The sequence below is a fragment of the Strigops habroptila genome, chromosome 15 (genome assembly GCF_004027225.2).
Source record: "Strigops habroptila isolate Jane chromosome 15, bStrHab1.2.pri, whole genome shotgun sequence".
Classification (NCBI taxonomy): domain Eukaryota; kingdom Metazoa; phylum Chordata; class Aves; order Psittaciformes; family Psittacidae; genus Strigops; species Strigops habroptila.
This window is the reverse complement of record NC_044291.2, coordinates 8,200,748-8,224,372: the sequence shown is the minus strand read 5'-3', so window position 1 is coordinate 8,224,372 and position 23,625 is coordinate 8,200,748. Positions and strand designations below refer to the sequence as shown.

The following is a 23,625-nucleotide window of genomic DNA, read 5'->3' as shown; positions in this document are numbered from 1 at the left end:
ACCTCTCCATGTGCCACGTGGAGCTCTAGGCCTGTAATTTATTGACAATTTCAATCTTAATATATCCTGACTTCTAAAAAGAGGCACCTCTCCCCCAGCGGCACGGGGAGATTGAGTCCCGATTGCTTCTGACAGTGTCTGGGAGGCACGTTGGCGTTGACAGCAAAATAACACCCAAAAATAGGGGGGAAACCCCCCCCAAATAGAGTAGAAAGGCAGCTGGAAAAGGAAATAAAAGACAGTGGGTAAAGAGAGGATGAAAGGGAGAGGAGCAGCAAGGGGGAGATGGCACCAGGCGCTGCTGGTGACACATGAGGCTGTCGTGCTAAATGGCCTTAACAAGCAACCAGAGAAGGGGATAATGAAAACGCCACCCCTGGGACAGCACCGCTTCAGCCTGACCTTTCCCTGTGCCATGTGTAAACATCTTCAATAAATAAAGAGACACTTAAGTCTTGCCTCTGCTCAGACGGGAGGGACGGGGTGGTGGGGGTTCAGCCCATGGCGAGAGGGAAGGGAAGGGGCAACGGTTTGGGGGGGCTTTGGAGTGCCAGGGATGTGTTTGGAGGGCAGTAGAGAGAGGGACAAGCTCTGGACCTGCCTCAGGGTTGCCACCCGCCGCTGGGCAGGCAGGAGCTCCTATAACAAACAAACAACAAGGGATGCTCAAGATTGCCCCCACCTTCCCAAGGCTCTGCTCCTAAGTCTGTGTGTGCCAAAGCAGACTCACACTAGCTCCAACATGCAGGGAATCATAGAATCACAAGGTTGGAAAAGACCTTTCAGGTCATCAAGTCCAAGCTTTACCCCATTAGGTGGTGATTTCGCTGTCAAGGTGAGATGGGGAGAGCTGGGAGAGGTGCTGAGCTCTGCTGCTCCCACCTAGAAGCACAGTGAAAGCCCTCCATACATCAATAGCTTGGAACATTTTCAGAGCCTCTGCCCAGAACTAATGGTTTAGGGTCTAATAGGTCTTATGGAGGGGAGGCTGCAAAACCTGGGCCTCGGTAGATTGTCTAGCAAGACGTGAGCACATTCAGAAACAAATCAAAGCTCTGAGGGTGTCAGAGGGGACCAGAGTGGGAGAGGATGGGGAGATGCTTCATCTTTCTCCCACGCTGGGAAGCACAAGGAGGGAGAAAAAGCGAGGCTGCTTACAACCCCTGCTCTTTTGACAAGCAGGAAAATGACCATCAGCCTCAAGCATTTTTCTTTTGCTCATCTGAGCCTCTGGGCTGCTTCCCTGAGGTCCTTCGGACGCATGTGATTTACTGTGAAGGTCCCAGAAAGGGGGAGAGCCCATCACCAGCACACACATCCCCTTGGCCACATCCCTGGGGAGGGAGCAGGCAATGTTCCCCTCTGCTTTGTCGCCAGAACAGACACCAGCCTTGGGGTGAGCACCCATGTACCTACCACACAGCCCGTGGAGTCCACCTTGCGATCTGAAACGCACTTGAAGTTGCGGGTGCAGCCACCGTTGTTGCGGGAGCAGTCTCGGACCGGCCCGAAGGAGGACAGCAAGTCATTGATGGTTTCAAAGTAGGTGGACAGCATCGCTTCTTCCCTTGGAGAGAAAAGGCACCGTTAGGGCTGGCAGGGAGCTGGGAACACATAGTATGGGCTGGGGAAGCCATAAAGAGAGCTGCTCTGGCAAAATCATGGCATTCCAAGTAGCAAAACCAAGTCAAAGGAAGCTTCCCAAGAGGATTAAGGCTTTGTGATTACACTATATATAGTGAATTTGTCACATAACATGAATGAAAATCAACCACTTATGGGGTGTCAAAGATACCATCTACCATTTCCATGCAAACTAGGAACTAAGAGATACTTTATTAGAAGCCTAGAGTTGTGTGTGATTCCAACCCCATATTAGACAACAGCAAAGCCACAACAGTGAAGCTCCTCCTGAACATTTCATAGCTGGGCCAAGCTTCTCTTCTTTTTCACACCTCATTCATCACCTGAGGACACTGCCAAAGCTGGAAAGCCACATGAAACCTGGCTTTGCACCAAGATGTGGACATGGTGGCTCATCCCCGCATTTGGCTCCAAGGGACCTGGAGGAGGGTCCACAGGGATGAGGACAGCTCTCTGCTGACCTGCTCCAGCCCATGATGGCTCTGCAGAGCCCCTGGCATGGCCATGCCATGACACCCCTCTTAAGCAAGAGAGGAGCATCAGAAGCATAAGAGAGAGCCTTGGGAAGCTCCCAGCCCTGTGCACAGCAGATTCTGTCTGTGACAAAGCATTCAGGCACTTTGCTTTCCGCTGGGTTTCTGCAAAGGGAACACGGATGCTTGTCAAGAGCTTTAAGCATCTCCAAGGTATTTGTCATCTTCAAAGCACGTTTTACATATTAATCTATACCTCCAATCCATCTTGGCCAACAGATCCTGTCATCCCCTCACCAACAGGACAAAGAGATTTACCCAAGGTCACAGAACAAGTCACTAATGGTGAAGGACTTGACCTCCACAAGCTGTTTATTAGATCTTTATACACAGGGGACTGCAAATGAACACTGACCCTTTCGACCTTAAAATTAGCCCTGAGGCAACGCCAGGAGACACAGCTCTCCCCTGCTCTCTCATCAGCACCTAAAAAGCCACACAGTGACTCAATGCCCAGTGCTGGTCTCCCTGTTTTGGGGTGGCTTTCATTTGATAATCCTGTGCTTGGCAATGAACAGTGGTGGAGGAATATTCAGCAGCCCCTGAGGACCACAGCACTGCTGTCTGGTACTAGCACTGCATTATCCATCAGCAGAGGGACCCTGCACACACACACACAGTCACACTCATGCACACAGCCTTGCCAACACCAAATGCTCCTAAAAAATCATGAGTCAGGCATTAAAAAAATATATATAATGAGATTGGCGTAAAAATGATGAGATTTTAAAAATAAATCAAGCACTGGGTGGGTTGGGTTTTTTCCTTCACTACATTTGCCTTCTGCTTTCTGAGCCTTTAGGGTATCATTGAGCTATTCCCTGCAAACTAAAGGGCTAGAAATCACCCAGGCACCAAACTCAAAGATATAAGGCCCTGTGCAGCATGGAAGTCACGACTTGTTGGATTCCAGATTTCCAGACAATCACAGGATTCCAGAAGCTGGGACTTGCAACCAGAAAAACACCATAAAACCAAAAGGATCTGGTAAATTGGCACATCCCTGCTCTAGGGAGGTGGAGGGCAGCTTCTCTGCTACCATGGATCAAGGTGGACAAGGTGGTAGCTGGGGTAGCTCCGTGCCCTTCATGATGCCTATGGCTGAATAGTTACCCCACAGCAAATTCATGTCTGCACTGTCTTCTTTCACTCCAGTTAATGCTTCCCAATTTTCCTCTCGGTGATCAAGCTTCCAATATTCCCCCTTTTCTTGGCCCATCTCCTAGATTTTCCAGCATATTTGGAGCTCAATCTCCCTCTTGTCCTTTCTTGGTGATGTTTCAAATATCTTTAGAGGCCCTTTTCTATTAGCACTCTGTTCCCACCAGAATCTGCAGCTCCTCTGAAGTGAGGGAGTGAGAACAGCAGAATACATTAGATCAGGGCACGTATTTCTGCTGGAGAGAGAAAGGGCGCATTAGTTACTACCCATATTATTTACTAACCAAAAAACACTGTTTATTAATGTAGGGAGAATTATTTAAAACACATGACAACTCCTCCACCGCCCACCCAGAAAGCTCAGCCCCATCTGGTCCTCTCAAGGGGTTTCTCATCGTAGGTGGACTGTAAGGAGAACTGTGCCCCCGTCCTCCATTCTAGCTTTTCCATTTGGGTACCAAACAACCAGACCCTCCTGCAGCTCCCACATCCGTGAAGGGAGAAGATGAGGAGCTACAACTGCATTATGTGGTGGAAAGGAGACTCTGGGGCTGGATAAGGGTGGCTCTGGAGAGCTGGATTGCTGTGAGGAGAAGCCAGTTCATCCCACATGGCATCGTGCTCCTTGGGCTGGCAGGGGCAGCTCCTTGTGCATTTAATCAAAACCTGGAAGCACAAACCAACCTTCTGCCTTTGGGAGGGCAGAGAACGGGAACAGGAACTTGCTCTTCAAAATTATAGCTGGCATAATGGTGACCCCTGACAAACGCACGGGCAGGGGCTGCCAAGCGGGGATGAGCCATTAAGCATATTGAAGTATTAACCTCACTGGAAGGTGGGTCAGCAGAGCCACAGGGAAGCGTTCAAGTGTCACCTGCAAGAGGAGAGGGCTGACACTGCTGCCTGAGGACAGAGGGAGGCTGTTTGGCCAGATCACTTTGGTGTCATCTGTTGTTCGATCAGAGGAGCATCACTTCGACACAGCGCGCCGACAAGTGGGATGGCAGCAGGTGAGAGGGCTGCCACGATGCTCGGAGCGAGCTAGGAGCAAGCTTTGCTTTCATAGAATCATAAAATCACAGCCTGGTTTGGGTTGGAAAGGACCTTAAGATCATCCAGTTCCAACCCCCTGCCATGGGCAGGGATGCCTCACCTTAGACCCTGTCATCCAAGGCTCTGTCCAACCTGGCCTTGAACACTGCCAGGGATGGGGCAGCCACAGCTTCTCCAGGCACCCTGTGCCAGCACCTCAGCACCCTCACAGGGAAGAACTTCTTCCTTATATCTAACTTGCCTAACCCAGAGGGGCTTAGGTAGAGCCCGGCTCAGTGAAGGCACACGGGGCTGAGCCTCTGGCACTGCCAGCCTCAGTGGCTCCTTTTAATTTGGGGGAATGAAGAGCAATAATTAACTATCCACTTCCCAAGATGACACTGGGATAGGTGACATGGAGCAGATGACTTTCCATCCCTGCAGCTCCAGCAGTGACCCCTGTGATCCCTCCCTGCCGCTGTACAGGACCACAGCCCCCATCCCCACATCTCAGAGCTGGAGAGAAGGCAGTGCCAACAAGGCAGGGGATGACTGAGGAGCAACAGCAGCATCCGACCACCACTGCCCAGGCACGCCACGTTAGACCAGCGCTGATGGATGAATCACTTTCCCTGCAGTAACAAGCTGCCTGCGAAAGAACAGCTCTTTTCTCTTGTTCTCCATCTATCCGTATTGAATTTCACGGAGTAACCCCTGGATCCCATCTGACAAGGCAGGATGGAGCAGACAGGCTCCGCAGTTCGTGCCATGCCTGGAGCACACTGGAGAGCCAGGGGAAGCTGCTGGTGTCCCTGGATGGACACAGGCACTGAAACCGCAGGGACCAGGTGGGGCTCAGCCCTGGTGTGATGGGGCGATTCCCCACCACCCTGAAGCAGACGCCAGGTTCTATCAAAAAGGGCATTTTGGAGTGAGCAGCCTAACTTCTGGTGTCAGATTCTCTCCAGAAATACAGAAATAGCATGCAAGCACATGCACATGCTATTTCTTTAACTCTCCAGCCCTCTCAAAGACACACGCAGACACCCAAATGATACACTTGCAAATGAAATGCACTCCCCTCTCTGCCAGCACCCGCTGATTACATCCCCAGCCGCAGTAAAACCATCTTTTCTAACAAACTCTATTGCCACAAATGGTCAGCGTGGTGCACAACAGCAGGGCTCTGCCTGACCTTGCACGCCTCTCCCAGTGCAGACCATGGGCACCCATCCTCACCCAGCCCTGTGCCACCTCCTATCACCAACCTCATCTCAATTCCCTTGAAAATCCCTTTCTCCATCCTCCCCCCTTGTAGCAGGCCCTCATTAATGAAGCAGATTCAGTGACAAATATCACTGGGGGTTATTTATTCATGAAATACCAACACCATGCAATTCTCAAAGCCTCCAAAGCACTCATCTCAATAAGCTCAGAGCTTCACGGTGTCTGTTCTCTCCAGCTCATCCTGGAAGGGGATTAGTGGGTGTTATCCATTCAGCTGCCCCTTTTTATTGTCTGCTAATGGTTAAAGACTTCAGTGTCTTACAAAGTGAACTATCACTGAGAAAAACAAAGAATAAGATGCGAGCGGGGGACTAAGCCAGTGCTGCTCCACCACCTGCTCCCCTGAGAGGAGATTTGGGGTTCCTGAGTTTCTAGAGATGGGGGCCACTAGCAGCAAAAGGTGTGATGCTGTGTCAGCTGCAGCTTCACCCCGAAGTAGGGACCGGTGCAAGAACAGGGACCCAAACCCACCCAGTGCAGCCCAGCCAGGACACCTCATGTCCGGCACCTTGCGCTGCTTCCTACTTCTATTGGTAAGACGCCACTCACAAGCAACTTCAGAGGTGATGCATTTGCAAACCAGGACAGAGTAATTTACACCCAGATTCTGCATTTTTCAGCTCAACGGCTGCTTGGCTGAGCGACTTTGGCCAGCTCTGGCCACAAAATAACTGCTGTGCTGTGAGGCTTGAGAAGGGCTGGTCTGTTCACTGCAGAGAGCCCACCAGAGAGGTGTCTCCCTGTGCAGACTTTGCTTCCTTTTCCTGTTATGTCCACCCAGGGGATACAACTGGACATCCTCTGCCTTTCACCCTTCTTCCCTGCCCCATCAGGTCACCTCTGATCTGGCTTTGTCCTGAGGAACCCTCAGCCTTTGCCCTGTGGATACTCACATGGGAGCAGTGGCTGCTTTCCACTTCTAGTCCCCATTACAGCCCCATACGGCCCTGGAAGCTCAAGCTGAGCACCCATCCCTCTGGGTCAGCTTCCAGAAAAAGCTGGATTTTTCCTTAGGGAAAAATGCCTCCAAGGAGTCCCCAAACACAGCCCCAGACCTGCAACTGCTCAAATCCATATCCATGTGGTGGGTAGGTTATTTCCTCCCCAACAAACCCTCTCTCTGATCATCACCTGTACCCTCACCTATTTATTCCACTCCTGTCTTCCACTGCTCCTTTTCTCTTCTCCTTCACATCTCTTTTCCTCCCCTAAGCCTCCGCCTTCCTCTGCTAATCCAGCCAGCACTGCAATCATTAGCGAGGTTGCCAAACTCTTCCTCGAGTTTCAGAGTAAACTGCTCAAAGATATTAATGCCATCACTGGAAGTGTGACCTGGCCGAGCCTTTTTGCTGTGCAAATGGTTCTGACTCTGTAGTTTGGAAACTTCTTTCTCAGCCACGAATTGCAAATGCTGGGTGGAAAACAGCGAGCTGGGAAGGGTAGGTGCTCTCAGCTGCAAGCTTAAAATAGCAAATTGGAGGGGATATTATAGATCATAGCAGAAGCAAAGTTAACCCAAGCCCTTTGTCCTGGGCTTTGTACACTGCAGCACTTGGGCTTGTTAAGGCTGGGAAGAGCTCAGTGTGTTCAAACTATGCCTAGCAAAATTCACCACAGCAATGGGCACAAAGGGTCTGGCTGCCTGATTGACACACGTACCCCAGCCCAGGGTGTACTGCAAGATTCATCATCGCATTTTGCATAAGAACATTACACAGAACTGCTAAAAAACCCCAAATAGCATCTGTGAAGCTCAGCACTCAGCAATGAAGCAGTGGGATTTGACCCAGGACTCACCACGCAGGCCCCCCAGTGTCTCACAAATGTTAGTTTATACTCACAGCGGCTCTACACTGACTAGTATTTTCTTCACACTAAAGATGGGGAGCCAAGGCAACAAGAGATGAGGGTTAAAAGTGCTCACCACTGTTGGATGTCCAACTGGAGATGCTTTCAAAGTTATTTTTAGAACTTTCAGCCCTGCCCATGCTCACAGTACAATTCCAACCGGGTCTGACTGCACCACAGGCTCAACTGATCTGTATGGAGCACCATGCAGTAAAACACCCCCAATTATGATGAATGTGCAGTAAATAGTCACCTGAGGAAAGTGGTCTTCAATTTAAAAGCAACAGAATATGGTTTTTTTTCCAGAATTTCAACCCTTTTCTTTTTCATTCTGCCTGCAACAAGAAGACGATTCTCTCTACAGCTCTTTCTTGCACCCACTACACTTTTTACCATGCCTGTTGTGGATGCAGCACCCATCTCCCATGGTGCTAAACCATGAGCTATCTCCTGAGCAAGTCCATCCGTGCATTGACCAACCTGGGATGCTCTGGAAAAGTTCATCTCCAGCCCCACAACTGGAGGACCCAATGAGGATGTGACAGCTTCTAACTCAGTCTGTAACATTTAAGCTCACATCTTCAACTAGGTTTCTTAGCGCAGTGCATGAAGATGTGTGTGCATGCACCAGATCTATTATTTTATGAGAAACCCCCAGTTTCTGCCCAGCACATCTACAGACACTTTTCAGACACACTAATAGTGCTGGGAGGCTTGAGGAAAAGGCACCATCAGGTCCTAACTGAGAGAAATCATCCTTACTTGAATGACGTTGGAGAAAGCATTTCAACGGAGCTACACTGATGTACCAGAGCTGATGAGCTGCTTACTATGAATTTTCCGGGTAGTCTCACTTGCTGTGGTGATACTGTAATAAACACTTGCAAAGATGCTCTCCCAAAACCCTTGTGGCTCCAAGTGTGAAAAATTCCCTACGAAGCTTCAATAATTTGCTGGAGAATCAATAAACCCGCCACTATCACTCCGCCAGAGTGTTCTGAAGCTCACCTCAGCAAACAGAAAGGAAATTACAGCAAAACAACACAAAACCAAACACACCAGAATAAAAGCGAGCTTGGAAAGCCCACGGCATTCAGCACACATCCCGGGGGATGCCAGGGCTCCCCACTCCACTGCAGCCCCCTCGGAGGCAGCACACCATGTGAAGGACCAGGATGTCATGGATGAGAGAGAATCATAGAATCATAGAATGGTTTGGGTTGGAAAGAACCTTAGGATCATCTAGTTACAACCCCCTGCCTTGCGCAGGAATGCTTCACACTAGACCATGTCACCCAAGGCTCTGTCCAACCTGGCCTTGAACACTGCCAGGGATGGAGCATTTACCACTTCTTTGGGCACCCTGTGCCAGCGCCTCAGCACCCTCACAGTAAAGAACTTCTTCCTTACATCTAACCTGAACTTCCCCTGGTTTAGTTCAAACCCATCACCCCTTGTCCTACCCCTGCAGTCCCTCTCCAGCATCCTTGTAGGCCCCCTTCAGATACTATGAGGTCTCCACACAGCTTCTCTTCTCCAGGCTGAACAGCCCCAGCTTTATCCCCCTGTCTTTGTATGGGAGATAAATTTATTAAATTAAAACTATCTTATTTAAAGTTTAATTTAAATAAGATAGTTTTCATTTAATTCTAAATAAAACAGTTTTAATTCATTTTTATCTCTGTTTCAGGGAAGCATCATGTTGTGGCTTCAGCCCTGCACAAGCCAAAGGCAAATGCAGGCAGTGCTGGCTCAGTCTCCCAGGCAACCTCAGCATAAGGAGGCGTAAGAAAAGGGGCATGAGCCTTAATAGGGATGATGAAGCACGGTCAGTAGATGTGCTGGGAATCACATGTGTCAGCACCTGCTTCACCAGGGCTTGTAATGAATCACAAGTTCAGCAGGTTGCCTCTCCTGCATGGTGGTGCTATTGTTAAGATGCTCCTGTGTGTCAGGCACCTTGACAGCAAAATGCAGGATGGGATGGGATGGGACAGGACAGGGGCTTGGAGCACAGCAAGTGTCCTCAGTGGGACAGAAAACCCACACTAAGCACCCAGGGACACCAGCCAGGAGGAGAAACAGCACTGCCAAGCATTGTGTCCCAACCCAACCACCCTGGCATATCACTGCAAAAGCGGTGGGCATTCTCCTAGACCCTCACTATCCCATTCTGCATTTAAGATACAGCTTTCATGGCCATTTTCAAATAATAGACTCACAGCATGGTTTGGGTCGAAGGGACCTTAACGCTCATGCAGTTCCAACCCCCTGCCACGGGCAGGGACACCTTCCGCTAGAGCAGGATCTATATCTTCTTTGGAGCCTCAACAGCCACATCCCAGCAGGTCTCAGGGGCTTATTGCCCTGTCACACCACACCAGGCAAATGTCCATTCTCTGCACATTTTCTACCTGGTCCTCATTAGCTTCATTAGGAATTAATTCTTCTAGGTGAGGATGTGACTCTCCCCATTTCCAAGGTGTCAGCACAGACAAAACTACTTCCCTCCTTCCATTCAACCACAGAGCCCCAGCTCCCTCCTGCTATTACCACAACTGCTCCCAGCTCATGTTTTCAGCTTCAAAGGAGCCTGTTTCCCTCTGCTGACCGTGTTACCACCAACCAGAGCCAGCCACACATAATTCAGCTTCATTAACTGTAGTTATTAAGTTATGAAGCACCCAAAGTTACCCCAGATGAGCCTGACCCATCCTTTCCCCTACACTGCTCCTCCAAACTTCAGCTGCAAAGAAAAACCTTATAATGTGAAATCTGAAAGATAAAAACATGGCAGCAAACCAGAAGCAAGGGAAAAGCAGAGTTTCAACACCTGAAATAGTAAAATAAGAGTAAAAAAGAGCATTTAGCCCACCAGAAACAGAAAGCTCCAGGCTCAGTGAGGAGCCATCAAGCCTCTCACACCACTGCAATCACCAATAAACACCTTTTGGTGAGAGGTTTTAGGCAGCTCCAAATACAGGAATTCCAACAGTCAATAGTGGTGGAATCTGCTTGTTCAACACACAATCAATAGTAGTAATATGTATTAATTGACAGCAATTGCACACTCATTAACTCACAGAGTAATATGTTTATCCAGCAAAAGAGATCACACTGTTGGTGTGGGGATTATCAGGAAAGGCAGCGAAGCATAATTAAAACACACATAAATGAAATGATCAAATGATTTCTCTATACTACTTAATACTCGCACTAGTTCAGCTTGCCCAGCAATTCCCTCCATCCCGTCCTCTGAAGACATCATTTTCAAACTTGTAAATACATTTCTGGCTTCAATATAGGAATAAAAAGCAACTGGAGGGTATTTTTTATGCTCAGAGGTAACATGGTGATAACATGGAAGGAAAATCTGCACAGAAAGGGAAGTGAGAGACCCCAGGGAGTGTTAGTGGCTCATCACAGTCAAGCTGCTCTGAGCCAAGCAGACCTCACTGGTGCTGCTGGCAAGACCTTCTGCAGGCTGCGTGTAAGGAGGCATCTAACACCCCAACCACCTTAACACTGACCACAGAACCACATGTCGTGACCAAGGGCAGGGACCCCGGAGGACAAGCGAGGCCAGCCCGGTGCCAGATCCTCCATAAGAAAGCAGCATGGGCTCTGCTATCACCCCCACCTTGCAAGCAACTGCTTGGATGTATCCCAGCCTTTCCTGCAATCCTGCCACCCAAATCCAGAGCATCCACCAAACACAGCACCCAATGGTTAAATTTAGAGGGAGCAAAGCCCTGCATGGGGATGCCACGTCCAGGCTATCTCTGCCTGGATGGTGGGATCTCCACTGGTAAAGAGGGTCCAGCAGAGCATCTGCTCTGCAACATAGACCCAGACCAAGTCTCCAAGGAAAAATACGATGGGCACTATTAAGCTGGTGAGACATTGATATCCATCAGGCATCCCACGAACGGGAGCTTAAACCATGACACACTGGCAAGCACAGGTCTGTGCACACAGAGGAAGTATAATAAAGGAAATTATAAAGGTTGCAATGTCACATACACAAAACTTAAGAAAATGTGAGAACTAGAGTTGCTAGGGCAACCTTAAAGTAGTCTTTGGTAATTATGCACTTTGATGAAGATGTTAATTGCAAGACCACACACAGAAGGGTTATCTGAAAGACCTATCTCTCTCCAAATGCCAAAGGTGATGGTACTGCACTGTAGCCACATGCCTTTAGTGCCTGAAACAGTCTGGAGCTCAACATTTAGGCATCCCAAATACCACCCCTGGGTACCTCTGAACATTCGCAGGCTTCTCAGCACTCCAAAACCAACTTCATCTGCAGCTTCTCTGTATCTTGTTTTCTTTTTGTTAGAGGACACATAGCTCCTACTTTATTGTACTCCGATGCTGTTCTGCATGCACAATTACTCGGCTTCTCACGGGTTGCTTATGCTTTGCTCAACACCAAAAAGCAGCAGTATTTCACAACCAATAAAGTAATTAAGTTCCCAATCTCCCTGTTATCATCCCCATTTTACAGATGGGGAGCTAAGGCCCAGAGAAAGTAACGTAAAAACCCATCCCCTACATTACATGCATCAAATTTGAGACATTTAGACTTGATTTTTCAGAGTCCTTAGCACTAAATGACACTTCCCCTGCTCAAAGCACAGCTCTCATTGACTTCGGTTGAAGTTTTTACAGCTCCACATTAATGCAGATCATTCCCAGAGCAGGTTCATTGGCTCTGCTGAGCGAGGCAAAGGTGAAAAACTAGGATATGATCATGCCATTAAAGATGGTTCCATAATGGATGTGCACACAGGGGCTGCCTGAAGGCTGCACAGCAAACTGGCCCTGACATCTCCTGGCTTTGGAGTTTTGTAAACTTGATAATGTTTGCTAAAGAGGAGCTTAATGGGAGTTTTATTCTGGGCAGGGAGGAAGGGGAAGGTGTTCCCTCTGGAAAAGGGACGTTTATCATCAGCGGTTGTAGGATGCAGCATCACTCAGCCTTCTGTAAGCACAGGTCTCCCTGGGCAGGCTCCTACCTGCCCGCCCACCATCCTCTTCCCCTATTATCCCAGTACAGCCCCATTCCTTTCCCCCATTCTCCCAGTTCCCCATCCCTACCAGACCCAAACTCTCTATTTTTGGCCAGCTGCTGTATCCCTCAGCTGGCATTTCGGAGCAGGGATGCTCGGCCGTGAGGATTGCTGCCGACTCGCTGCTGAAATCAAACAAGGCTTCACACTGTGTGCAGTGATTCAAGTTCTTCAAAAGCACTTTTAAGCTGCCCAAATTAAGGCGGTTCTTTGCTTGTCAAAAGAGAGACCCTCCACAAAACGTCTGCCTCAATCCTCTGCTACAGTTTTGCCTGGGGGAGAGAAAGAAATCTTAGCAAAACAAGCAATTGAGCAAAAGCCTAGACAGAAGGGTTGGGATCTCTCATCATAAATTATTAAAAGCTGAAAACACGAGATGGGTCAGGCCACCCCAGTACCAGGCCTTGATTACAGCCCTGCCAGGGCTGGTTCAAATAAAACCACATAGATTCTATGTGGCGTGGTGAAAAATGCCATTAATCTCACTGCTGTGATGAGCTCTGGGCATGTCCTCACTACCTCACCCATAACCACTCTCAATACAGCACCAGTCAGACCCCAGAGAGGAACTGAGCATCCAGCTACCTTCGCCTTGTCTTTGCCTCTCAAATTATTCAGCAAACCCAGATTTCAGGTCACTGCTTGTTCATCATCCCAAAGGGACGAGCTAAAGGATTTTCCCATTTAAAACAGACATACATTCTAGCCCAAGAGAGAGCTTGGCTGTGGCAGTTCTCATCTCTCCACCCTGCTTTCCTGGCATAGAAATTGGGAATTTGCTTGTTGGTGGGAACTTGGAGGGGTCAGAAAGACAGACTGGAGCTGAAGGACCCCAGCACATGTGCTGGCTCCATCCCCTGCTCTGGTACCCCAGTGCCAGGGGTTGCACAGCTCCCTTGGTGTTGCAGCTCATCCACCAGCCCCACAGAGGCAAAAATGTCCTACAGTGCCCCATGGAAGCTGGGGATGGACCCAGTACAGGGTACAGCATGGGGGCCTGTATCTGCCTTCAGTCATCAGGAGCATTTTGCAGTGGCAAGCTTGACAATCCCAGCATGGGGCTCAGACCTCAGCATCCACTTAGGCACCAACAAGTCACTGGGGTCTTCATTTCCTTTTATAACTTTTGAGGGTATTATGGGCAAGTTCTCTCTTCTCATCGGTTATTTTGGATCTGACTTTACAGCAATCCATGAGGGTCACCAGGGAAAGCTGGACTTTGCAGGGAAATCAGAAGAGGGAAAGGTTACCCTTCAGCCCGTTGTTTGCCTGCACCCGGGCACTGGAATCAGCCACATGCCAGATTCAACCACTCTCATTACACAGCAATTATGGCTTTTTTCAAGGTACATATGAAGTGTTCAGATGTGGTGGTGATAAGCAGTTTAGAAATGCCAATAGAATGAGATTAGATAAATAGGAAACAGCCAGGGCTACCGGATCAGTTATCCATGCCCTGATTTTTCACAGATGCTTCTATCGATCTACTTGGAACAGTGCTGAGCTCCTGAGAAACTGGGTGCTGGGGATCGGCAATCTCCACACAAGCAGGGATGAGTGTTGGGACAGCAGGTCCCTGCCCTGATGAGATGGTTGCTGCAGGAAGAATGGCCTATGGAGGAGCCCCTGAAGACCTCAGCAGTTCATCCCTGTGGCTCCACCATGCTCTGCAATAAAGCTCCATCCAGCTGAACCCCATGAAAGCCACAGCTGGGTGACCTTCACGAACCTCTCTGCATCCCAGGGATCATACAGAATCCTAGAATCAACCAGGTTGGAAAAGACCTTTAAGACCATCAAGTCCAACCATTCCCCAGCACTGCCAAGGCCACCACTAACCCATGGCACTGAGGGCCTCGTCTACACAGTGTGTGAACACTTGCAGGGACGGTGACTCCAGCACTGCCCTGGGCAGCCTGTTCCAGTGCCTGAGCACCCTCTGGAGAAGGAATTGTTCCTCAGCTCCATCTAAACCTTCCCTGGTGCAGCTTGAGGCCGTTTCCTCTTGTACCATCCCTTGTTCCTTGGGAGGAGAGACCAGCCCCCTCCTGGCTCCATCCTCCTGTCAGGCAGTTGTAGGGAGCGATAAGGTCCCCCCTGAGCCTTCTCTTCTCCAGACTAAACCCCCCCAGGTCCCTCAGCTGTTCCTCATCACACTTGTGCTCCAGGCTCTACACCAGCTCCGTCGCCCTTCTCTGGCCTCACTCCAGCACCTCAATGTCTCTCTTGTAGTGAGGGGCCCAGAACTGAATGCAGGATTCGAGGTGCAGCCTCACCAGTACCCAATAGAGGGGGATGATCACTGCCCTGGCCCTGCTGCACGGAGAGAGGGGTAAGAGCCCATGAGAAGCAAAACTAGAGTTTTTTGGAGAACCAAACCCATGAGGTGTATTTTAGAAGCCACACACATAGGTCAGTTCCTAGAGATGCATTTATGCATATGTATACATATACTCATAGCACTGCTGCTATATATAGCACCTTCCATCAGCAACACTCACTGGCTTTGGAACTGCCAGGTGAGTGTCCGCAGACAGAGGAACTGAGGCACAACCAGATTATTTACAGCTCGTTCCCACAAGTACTCTTTGAAGTTGGAATCCAATTAATTTTATACCTGGGGAGAGATTTGCATAGGAATTTTCCATCCATATGGGCAGGGTTTTCAAAAGGACTCAGCTCTTATCTAGGCACCCACTGCAGGCTGTGTTTTCCAAGGTGCCCGGCATACATTAGTAGCTCCTCAGAGCACAGCTCAGTTTGTCACAAGGGCAGCACCCTCCTTGGTAAGACACTGGTCACCAAGGCCCTTCTTTGAGGACATCCCCGCCATGGGTCTGGTCTCCAGAGGTGAGAAGCACCCCCATGCTGCTGCCTTTGGAAGGGACCCATCTCATCCCTGCCTGGAGATATGGGCACCTCAGAGCAAATTATTTCCTATCATGAAGAAAAAGAGGGGTTTCTGCTAGTTTAAATCCCTGAACAAGCTTAGATCAGAGAGATGCCACTGGGGCACGGGGGAAGTGATGGGCACCGGTGGCTGCAGGAAGGCCAGGAGCACCCTGTGCAGTAGCCACATCCCATTAAATCACTCTGGTTTTGACCTAAAACTGCACCAACACTGCTAGAAGGGTTTGTCTCCTATCTCCCCTGCAAAGACATACCACCACAGCAGCGAGCACAGCCTGGATAGACCTCAAAGCAGCCACACGCTGTCCCCAGCCTGCAAACACTTTGGAGCAGGAGCTGTATTTAGACCTGCTCTTGGGGCACGTCTCTTCAATGCACTTCAGTGAACCTTTCCTGATTTACAGCCTTACAAATATCCCAGCGGAGAGGTGAGCAAGCCTTTCCCCCTCCCCTTTCCCACCCCATCACAAACCACAGCCCCTGAGAGCGCACGGTGAGGTACATAAAACCCTCTGATCCAGGCAACGGCTGCAAAGCATCGCCTTCAGACTTCAGAGGAAGAGACAGAGCTTCAAATGCACATGAAACCTCCTGAGAGCCACGTTACACAAACAAACAGCACCCGTGGGGAGGGAGCGGGCAGCCCTGGCTGCAGCAGCGCCTGCCTGTAATGAACTGACCCGCAGGCTCCCTCCTGGCTCTCCCATTCCTGGGGTGATGCTGTGCATTTTTAGCCTTGCCTGTAGCCATTTTCTACAGCAAAGGCTGACGAGCTGTGTCCAGGACCAGGTGTGTTGAGAAAAAATGGGTAATCAGCATCTAAAATAAGAAAAAGGAGGAAAATCTGGCAGTGAACTCTGTTGCATCCATTTTTGTTCCTGCTGAACCAAATTGGCTGCCATCAAAGTAAATGGCAGATGAAGAAAACATTGACTTTCTGCTTGGGTCAATAAACAAGATAAATTGAGTGGGGAGTTGAACGTGGAACAGGGAACATCATCATTTACCTGAGGAAAAGAGAGGGTTAAAGGCAGAGAGGCTGAAGCAGGGCATGCTTCCATATCTTACGCAAAGAAGTTTTCACTTGGGAGCTCAATGCTGGTAGGCAGGAACCATGCAGCTTTGCCAAGGCTTGGGACTATGCTGTAATACTGGGTCTGACATGCTTAAAACAGAAGACCCCAGACCCAAATCCAGAGACAAGACAACAGAGGATTCCACTCCCTCAACTGAGCATCTGCTGGTGCCAATGGCATTTGCCTGGAGCGGGTACACAGCCTGCAGAGACCTGACCAGAAGGTCTTGGAGATGCCAAGGGTGGGATTCAGCCCACCCATCCCAAGGCAACCCGAGATCCGCCTGGGAATGGGCTCCTCCAAACTCACTGGGGGAGATCGGCTCATTTTGGGGATGATGCCCCTGCCCTGAAGGTTGTCAAGGATTGCAGCAAGAGCTGATCGGTGTCCTCAGCAACACAGACCGGATCTCTGCTGATAAGAAAGGCAGCCAAAGGTACTAGCTTAGATACAGATTTAAGGATTATCTAAGCTACTCCTAAGCACAGTCAAATCAATCCCAGCCTACAGCCCTTGGAACTACTTGCCATAGATGCTAGGGAGAGAAGAAGCAGCCTGTTACTGGCCTCCCTGAGGAAAGAGAAGGTCTTGAGTTCACCCATAGCATTAGATAGTTAAAACACCATTTAGGAGAGAGACCAAAAACCTCAGCTACAGAAAAAACTCCTTGTACTATGCATTGCTTATACCCCAGAGATCTCCCATGAGACACAAACCGATAAGATGCCATATCCCAGTGCCCACAACAGGATTCATTGTCCTCAGTGTGCTGTCCCACCGTGTAGCCTCTGGACATTGTAGCTACACTAGTTCAGATCTGCCAAGCAGGGCTATTAATGGGATGTGCCAGTGGAGATGCAGAATGCTGAGTGGACTTCCAGGGTTGCTCACTGGTCCCAGACTCAGATTTCCAAAGGAGACATCACTTTGGAAGATCCACCTCCTTATTTTCATAGTATCACAGGCTGGTTTGCGTTGGGAGGGAACTTAATGCTCCTGCAGTTCCAACCCCGTGCCACGGGCAGGGACACCTTCCACTAGAGCAGGTTGCTCCAAGCCCCGGTGTCCAGCCTGGCCTTGAACACTGCCAAGGATGGTGCAGCCACAGCTTCTCTGGGCAACTTATTCACCAGCCCCCCCTCTCTCAACAATAACCCACAACCTGAAGCATCTCTGAAGAACTGACGACACATTAAACCAGTGGCAGCACCGTGCTCACACACAAACACAGACTGATTTCAAAGTTCAACTCAGAGGTCCTCACTGATACCAAGCATCCAGAACAGACATCCTCCCTGTATCTGTAAATCTTTGTGCTATTGCATTATTAAATGTGACATAAAGAATATATGTATGTATTAAAGGAAGAACCTGCCTCTGAGCAGCTTCTTCCCTGAGATCAATCCCTGAGTGGGCACTAGGTGCCCCACATCAAAGGTGTTTAGAAGAGCTGTGCTATGGCAGGGGTTGCAAGAGAAGCATCTGGGGCTGGAGCCTGCAGGCAGCAAATGGGAGCTGCAGCATTACAGTGAAGGATATTCAGTTTGAACCTCAATTCACAGGAGTGCAGGACGTGGTCATCACTATTCCTGCCTGATTAGATCTGTCAAAACCCATCAGAGGGAAGTTTGCCTGGGAACCCGCTCCCCAGATGCATTTTTAGCTACAGGAGATTGATGGCAGGAGAAAAAGAGGAGGGGGAAAGAAAGACGAGCATTCGCACACTGAGGGACCAGCCTCCTTCTCCTGCACATCCCATTTCACTCCTCACCTGTATTTTAGTGTCTATCTTAATTAAGAACACACAGAAAGAAGGAAAGGCTTCCATGCTAACGCAAGATCTGGCTCAAGGAGGATACCCAGAATACAGTTTCCTTCCTCTGAAAGGCACCAGAGACAGAGATGCAGAGACATATCCCACCACTAACCCCACAAACCACCTCTGCTAGGGCAGGGAGCACTGAATGAAGATCTGATGGGTGCTGGGAGCATCCATCAGAGCCCATGGGTACAAATGGGAGCTGTGAGCATTGCTTGGGCTCTCAGAGGAGATGGGGGGCAAGGGAGGGCTGATCCCACCCCGACAGCAGAAGCAAGCCTCTGCAAATGGGATCCTTGGAAAAAGAGTCAAGGAGTCTTTGGGAGGCAGAGCTCACCACAGGGGCTCAGCTGGGGATTTAAGAGCAAGAAAAGAGTTGATTGATTGTTTGATTTTTCACCATTTCACCCAAATAGGTTCTGTGTATGTATTGGCAAAAAGGGGGATCATAAAACATGAGCCTAACTTGTGCCTCCTAGCTTTATTCCCAAAGGAAGGAGCACTGCTGGCCTGAGAGCAATTAACTTGCTTTCAAAATTGGCCTACTTCACATCAGAAGACTCCAATTTGACTTGGGCAATATTCATCCCTATCTATCCAACCCAAAACTCGTCTTAAAGAAATAAAGATGACTTTAACACTCCTGAGAGTCCACAGGAGAGGAGCAGAGTGTTCCCAGCGATAATGCTGCAAGTGGGAGCTGGCGTTGTGGGACTCGGATGGCGAATTCCTGCACAACCACAGGCAACGTGCAGGATGTGTCAATGCTCCCAGCTCCTCATCTGTAAAACGGGGACAACAACAGTTTCGTACCTCCCACCGTGCCATGCAGTTAATTAATGTTGCTTTGAGTTGTGAAGATTAAAAGCAGCACATAACTGCAAGATAGTGTTTTATCATTGCTATGAATGAAGCCTCCACTTGTTCTATCAGAGTGCACGTTAAAGCAGTACTACTGTAGATGCTGTGAGTTGTTCCCAGCAGCTGTACTACCCCTGGTACTTGCAGGAGTTTGACTGTAGACTTACAAGTGAGAGCTTTGAAGAAGAAAGAGAAGGAGAAAGAGAAGGAGAACAAACAAATAGGAATTCCACCACATTTTGTGCTTAGCACCTGGAGATGAAGCTCCCATGATCCTGCAGGCTGGAACAAAACCAACCAGAGACAAGAGCATCTCTTCACCTCCTGTTCTTGCCTGTGCTTTTACCTTCATGGGCTGCTGTAGCCCTGCATGTATAACATAGAGACAGATCGTGCTGCCAAAGCACTCAAACAGCAAATTCAGATCACACAGCCACATAGGAAGGGACTAATATGTTGTCTCTATTTGACAGGTAGGAGAAGTACAGCACGAGACACTGAAATAGCACGCTGGGGGTAGAACGACACACCTGAACCACACAAAGGCATGGACAGAGCCCCTGCACTGGCAGGGGCAGCACCAGATGTGCCCAGCTGTTGGCACCATCCAAACCACATCCCATCCTCCCAAGTAAGTCAGCAGGAAGGGACCACAGGAGCACTCCTCACCCCCAGCCCGGAGGCTCTCCAGCCCCTGTAAACCCTCCTTGCCCTTATTTGATGCTGTGAGCGTCAAACGCAGTGGAGCAGGTCGAGGTACACAGGCTCAATCCCTTTCCTGCCTCACGTGGCTCTTAGCTGGTAACACCAGACTAGCACATAGCAAAAGAAAGTTCAGATCCTCGAGTACTTCAGGCAAAACACCTTTTGGTTCCCACATCTCCTGCATTTTTTAACAGAGGGCCAACATTATTTCCTTTGCTCCACCTCGCATCTCCTTAGCCTTCACCTCCCCGAGGCAGAAATCTCTCCTTGACACTTACTGCTCTCCTGACCCTGCACCCAGCTTCTCCACGCCCTAGCAACGCATCCCCAATGCAGCAGAGCAGTTTGCTGTTCTCCATCCCTCCTCCAGGGCCTTTCCAGGCCACCTTCACCCTACCTGGGTGAAGGACCCAGGTGCCTGCAGCACACCATGGCCACACCACTCCCGATAGGTGCCTTTCATGTTTAATTCAGAGGCTAGTTTAGTTAATCTATGTTTTAATAATTCATCCCTTCCATCTTAATTTTGGTAGTTGTTGAAAATCCCTAATAAAACATTTAGGGGCTCTTTTACTGAAGCAATGGCATGATTTACTTGACAGAATCCAGTCTTTGATGTCCTGTCTTAATTCCCTTCTTGCCACCATGCCTCAATCCTGTTTATCGCTGTGCCGGAGGTAAGAGGTTCTTGTCGAGTTTTGTAGCACTTAGACACTTGGTCAGCGTTAATAATTCAGCTGCCCCACACGGCTTGGATAAATCATGTAGCACATCAGCCTCTTCTCTTTCTAAACAGCCCCTCTGCCACAATGGATCCCAGCATTAGGATCAGGAGGGACCAGGCAGAGCATCCCAACCAATGTGGGTCAGAAAGATGAGCAAAATATCCCAGGTGCCAACTACATTGTTGGAAGAAAATACACCCTTTTACAATGCTTATATTTCATCCTCTACTGCCAGAATGGAGAAACATGCTGGGTTTTTGCATCTGTAATTGGGGAAGAACAGATGGTGAAGGCACAGTTGGAAGTAATACAGCCATTAAAATAATCTATATGGCTTGTAATTCTCCAGCACGTGAAAAAGAGGAGGGCCTGCCTCTGCCTGATTGCCCACCCGGGCTGCAAAATGGGTGGAAACATGGAGGGTTTTGCTGGTTTTGGGATATTGAGGTGTTTTGGTGGGTTTGATGAGGTCTATCATTCCCCTTCTCACAGGATGCTCCTCTTGAAGCGAGCGGAGGAGCCAACAGCTGAACCAGAGCTGCTTCCACTGAGTATTTATTTGATTCCCATGTGCCACGTGGGGCACATTTCTCCCCACATCATCCAGTTAAAGCAACTGCTAGCTTCACATGTATCTTAATAGATATAAAATGATATAAACAGATATAAACAGGTATAACAGATATAAAAATAGCAGTATAAAGCCCCAAGCACTTCAGGCAGGTAGGAGTGTTTCTGTCCTTAACACAGATTTCAAATGGGGGTGATGGGAGAAGGAATTACACAAAACCCCTCCACTTGATTCATGAAAATGGAAAATTCTCAGGGCAACACTCAGGCTTTGCCATCACCTCTACCACTTGCAAATCTCGAGAGCAAGAAAAAGTAATATCAGAGTGAGAAAATTGCCCAGAAAAGCCCAGACATTTAACCAATATATGGAAATGTATGTCCTTGCTCTGCACGGTTTAAGGCCATAGTTTCAGAGAGCTCTCACCCCCCAAACACCCCAATCATGGCGTTGTTTGGTATCTGGGATTTGGTTACTGCTTTGTGTTGATTGGTTTTTCCACACAGACATGCTATAGAAAAGGTTCTATTTCAATACAAAATGGAGAAAATGCCTGAAATCTCCAAAAAGCACATTGGAAGGAGCAATCCTTTCCCACTCAGACCTAGGGGCCTGCATCCTCATCCTGATTTATGGAAGGAGGAAGGAAAGGGAAACACAGCAACATCCCTGCACCCAAGCACCCCAGGTCCCTCGGGCACTGTGCTTCCCGTAAACACCTCCACAGGCTGGACACAGCGATTTTTTCCACCAAAAACCTCTCCATTGGGCTTAAAATCTTCACTGCGATCACCAAAGAAGTACCTCTCCAAAACCTTCCTCTCCATCCTGAACACACGGGAGCCAGCAGGACATTACCTTGACAGCTGGCTTTGCTTTATGGAGCTGTAAATACATTTTTTAATAGGCTGGTGGCAAGAAAGATGCGTTTTCAGGCTCAGAACCATGCAAAATTAACTATGATTCATTTCGGAGGGGGCAAAGGGGTGGAGGAAAGGGGAATGCAAGGCTGAAACCCACAGAATACAAAAGCCTTGAAAGAAACAGCCACAAAGCCCCTGCATAGCTGCCTTCTGGCTCTCAGAAAGAGATTAAAAACCTGAGCAGCATCAGGCTGAAGCAGACGTCACAGAGGCCACCCCGGGCCATGCTCATGCTCAGATAAGACCCTTTCTTATTATTATTTTCCTGGAGACAATCCAGCTCTTGCTAACACAGAGCTCTGTGGCATCACCCAGCACAATGGGTTCATCTAAACCAAGGAGAGGAGATGCTAGTGCTTGGGGTGAGCAGGGGTTCCCACTCTCCACCTCAGAGGGATCCTACCCTGAACAATAGCGTCTCCTCTTCCGTGTGTGTTCAGCTGTAACAGTTATTTTTCTTCTTCTTAGTAGTTAGTGCAGTGCTGTGTTTTCGACTTTAGTCTGGGAACAATGCTGATAACACACCTATGTTTTCAGTCGTTGCTCAGTATTGCTTACTCCGATCAAGGACTTTTCAGTCTCATGCTCTGCCAGGGAGGAGGGGCATGGGAAGCTGGGAGGAAGAAGAGACGGGACACCTGACCCAAACTAGCCCAAGGGGTATTCCATACCACAGCACATCATGCCAGGTATAGAAACCGGGGGGAGTCACCCGGAAGGCCCAGTTCACTGCTCAGGTCGGGCTGGGTATCACTGAGCCAGTGCTGGGCAATTGTATTGTGCATCACTTGAGTTTATTGTTTTATTCCCTTTTCCCTTTTAGTTTTATATTCTCTCCTCTTGTTATTGCCCTTATCATTATTATTATTGGTGGTAGCAGTAGTGGGTTTGTATTATACCTTAGTTACTGGACTGCTCTTATCTCAACCTGTGGGATTTACATTCTTTCCATTCTCCTCCACATTCCTCCAGGAGCGGGGGGGGCAAGAAGGGAGTGAGCAAGTGGCTGTGTGGCTCTGAGTTACCAGCCCAGCTTAAACCACGACAGCATGTCAGAGCATTAAGCCTGACTTGCCTTCGTTAGCCCCAGTGCTGCTGTGCCGCCACCTAATTTGACTAACCCTTTAGTGCCTAATTTAATTACCCCGGCCCACAAAGTGACAGACAGCTGTTAAAAATGGTTATTGCATTATTAATACGCTCCAGTAATTTCCCATTAAAACTATACTGTTAATAATTTTTTTCCCCTTGTATTTCTTCCCTCTTAATTAGTCTATTTAAAACTTTGAAGGAATATTCTCTTTATGGTAAATGGGAGCGTCGAGCAAATTACATTTTTGATGGAATACTTCTGTGATAGGCCAGCAAATAAGAGCGTTGAGTTGTTAATTATTGTCAGAGTTTCACACCATGCCTGCTAATGAGGCAGTCAATCTTCCCTGCCATTCCCAGAAT

The 23,625-nt window shown here is 48.9% G+C and overlaps 1 protein-coding gene across 3 annotated transcripts in view; it reads right to left on the bottom strand.

Moving 5' to 3' along the window:
* The window catches only part of ASTN2 (astrotactin 2), a 351,114-nt gene that overhangs the window by 154,245 nt on the left and 173,244 nt on the right, over positions 1–23,625 (bottom strand). For all 3 annotated transcript variants that reach the window (XM_030507189.1, XM_030507188.1, XM_030507190.1), the window contains one exon: positions 1,417–1,567. In XM_030507189.1, coding sequence (XP_030363049.1) covers positions 1,417–1,567 — 151 coding nt within the window. The remainder of the gene's footprint in view (positions 1–1,416; positions 1,568–23,625) is intronic.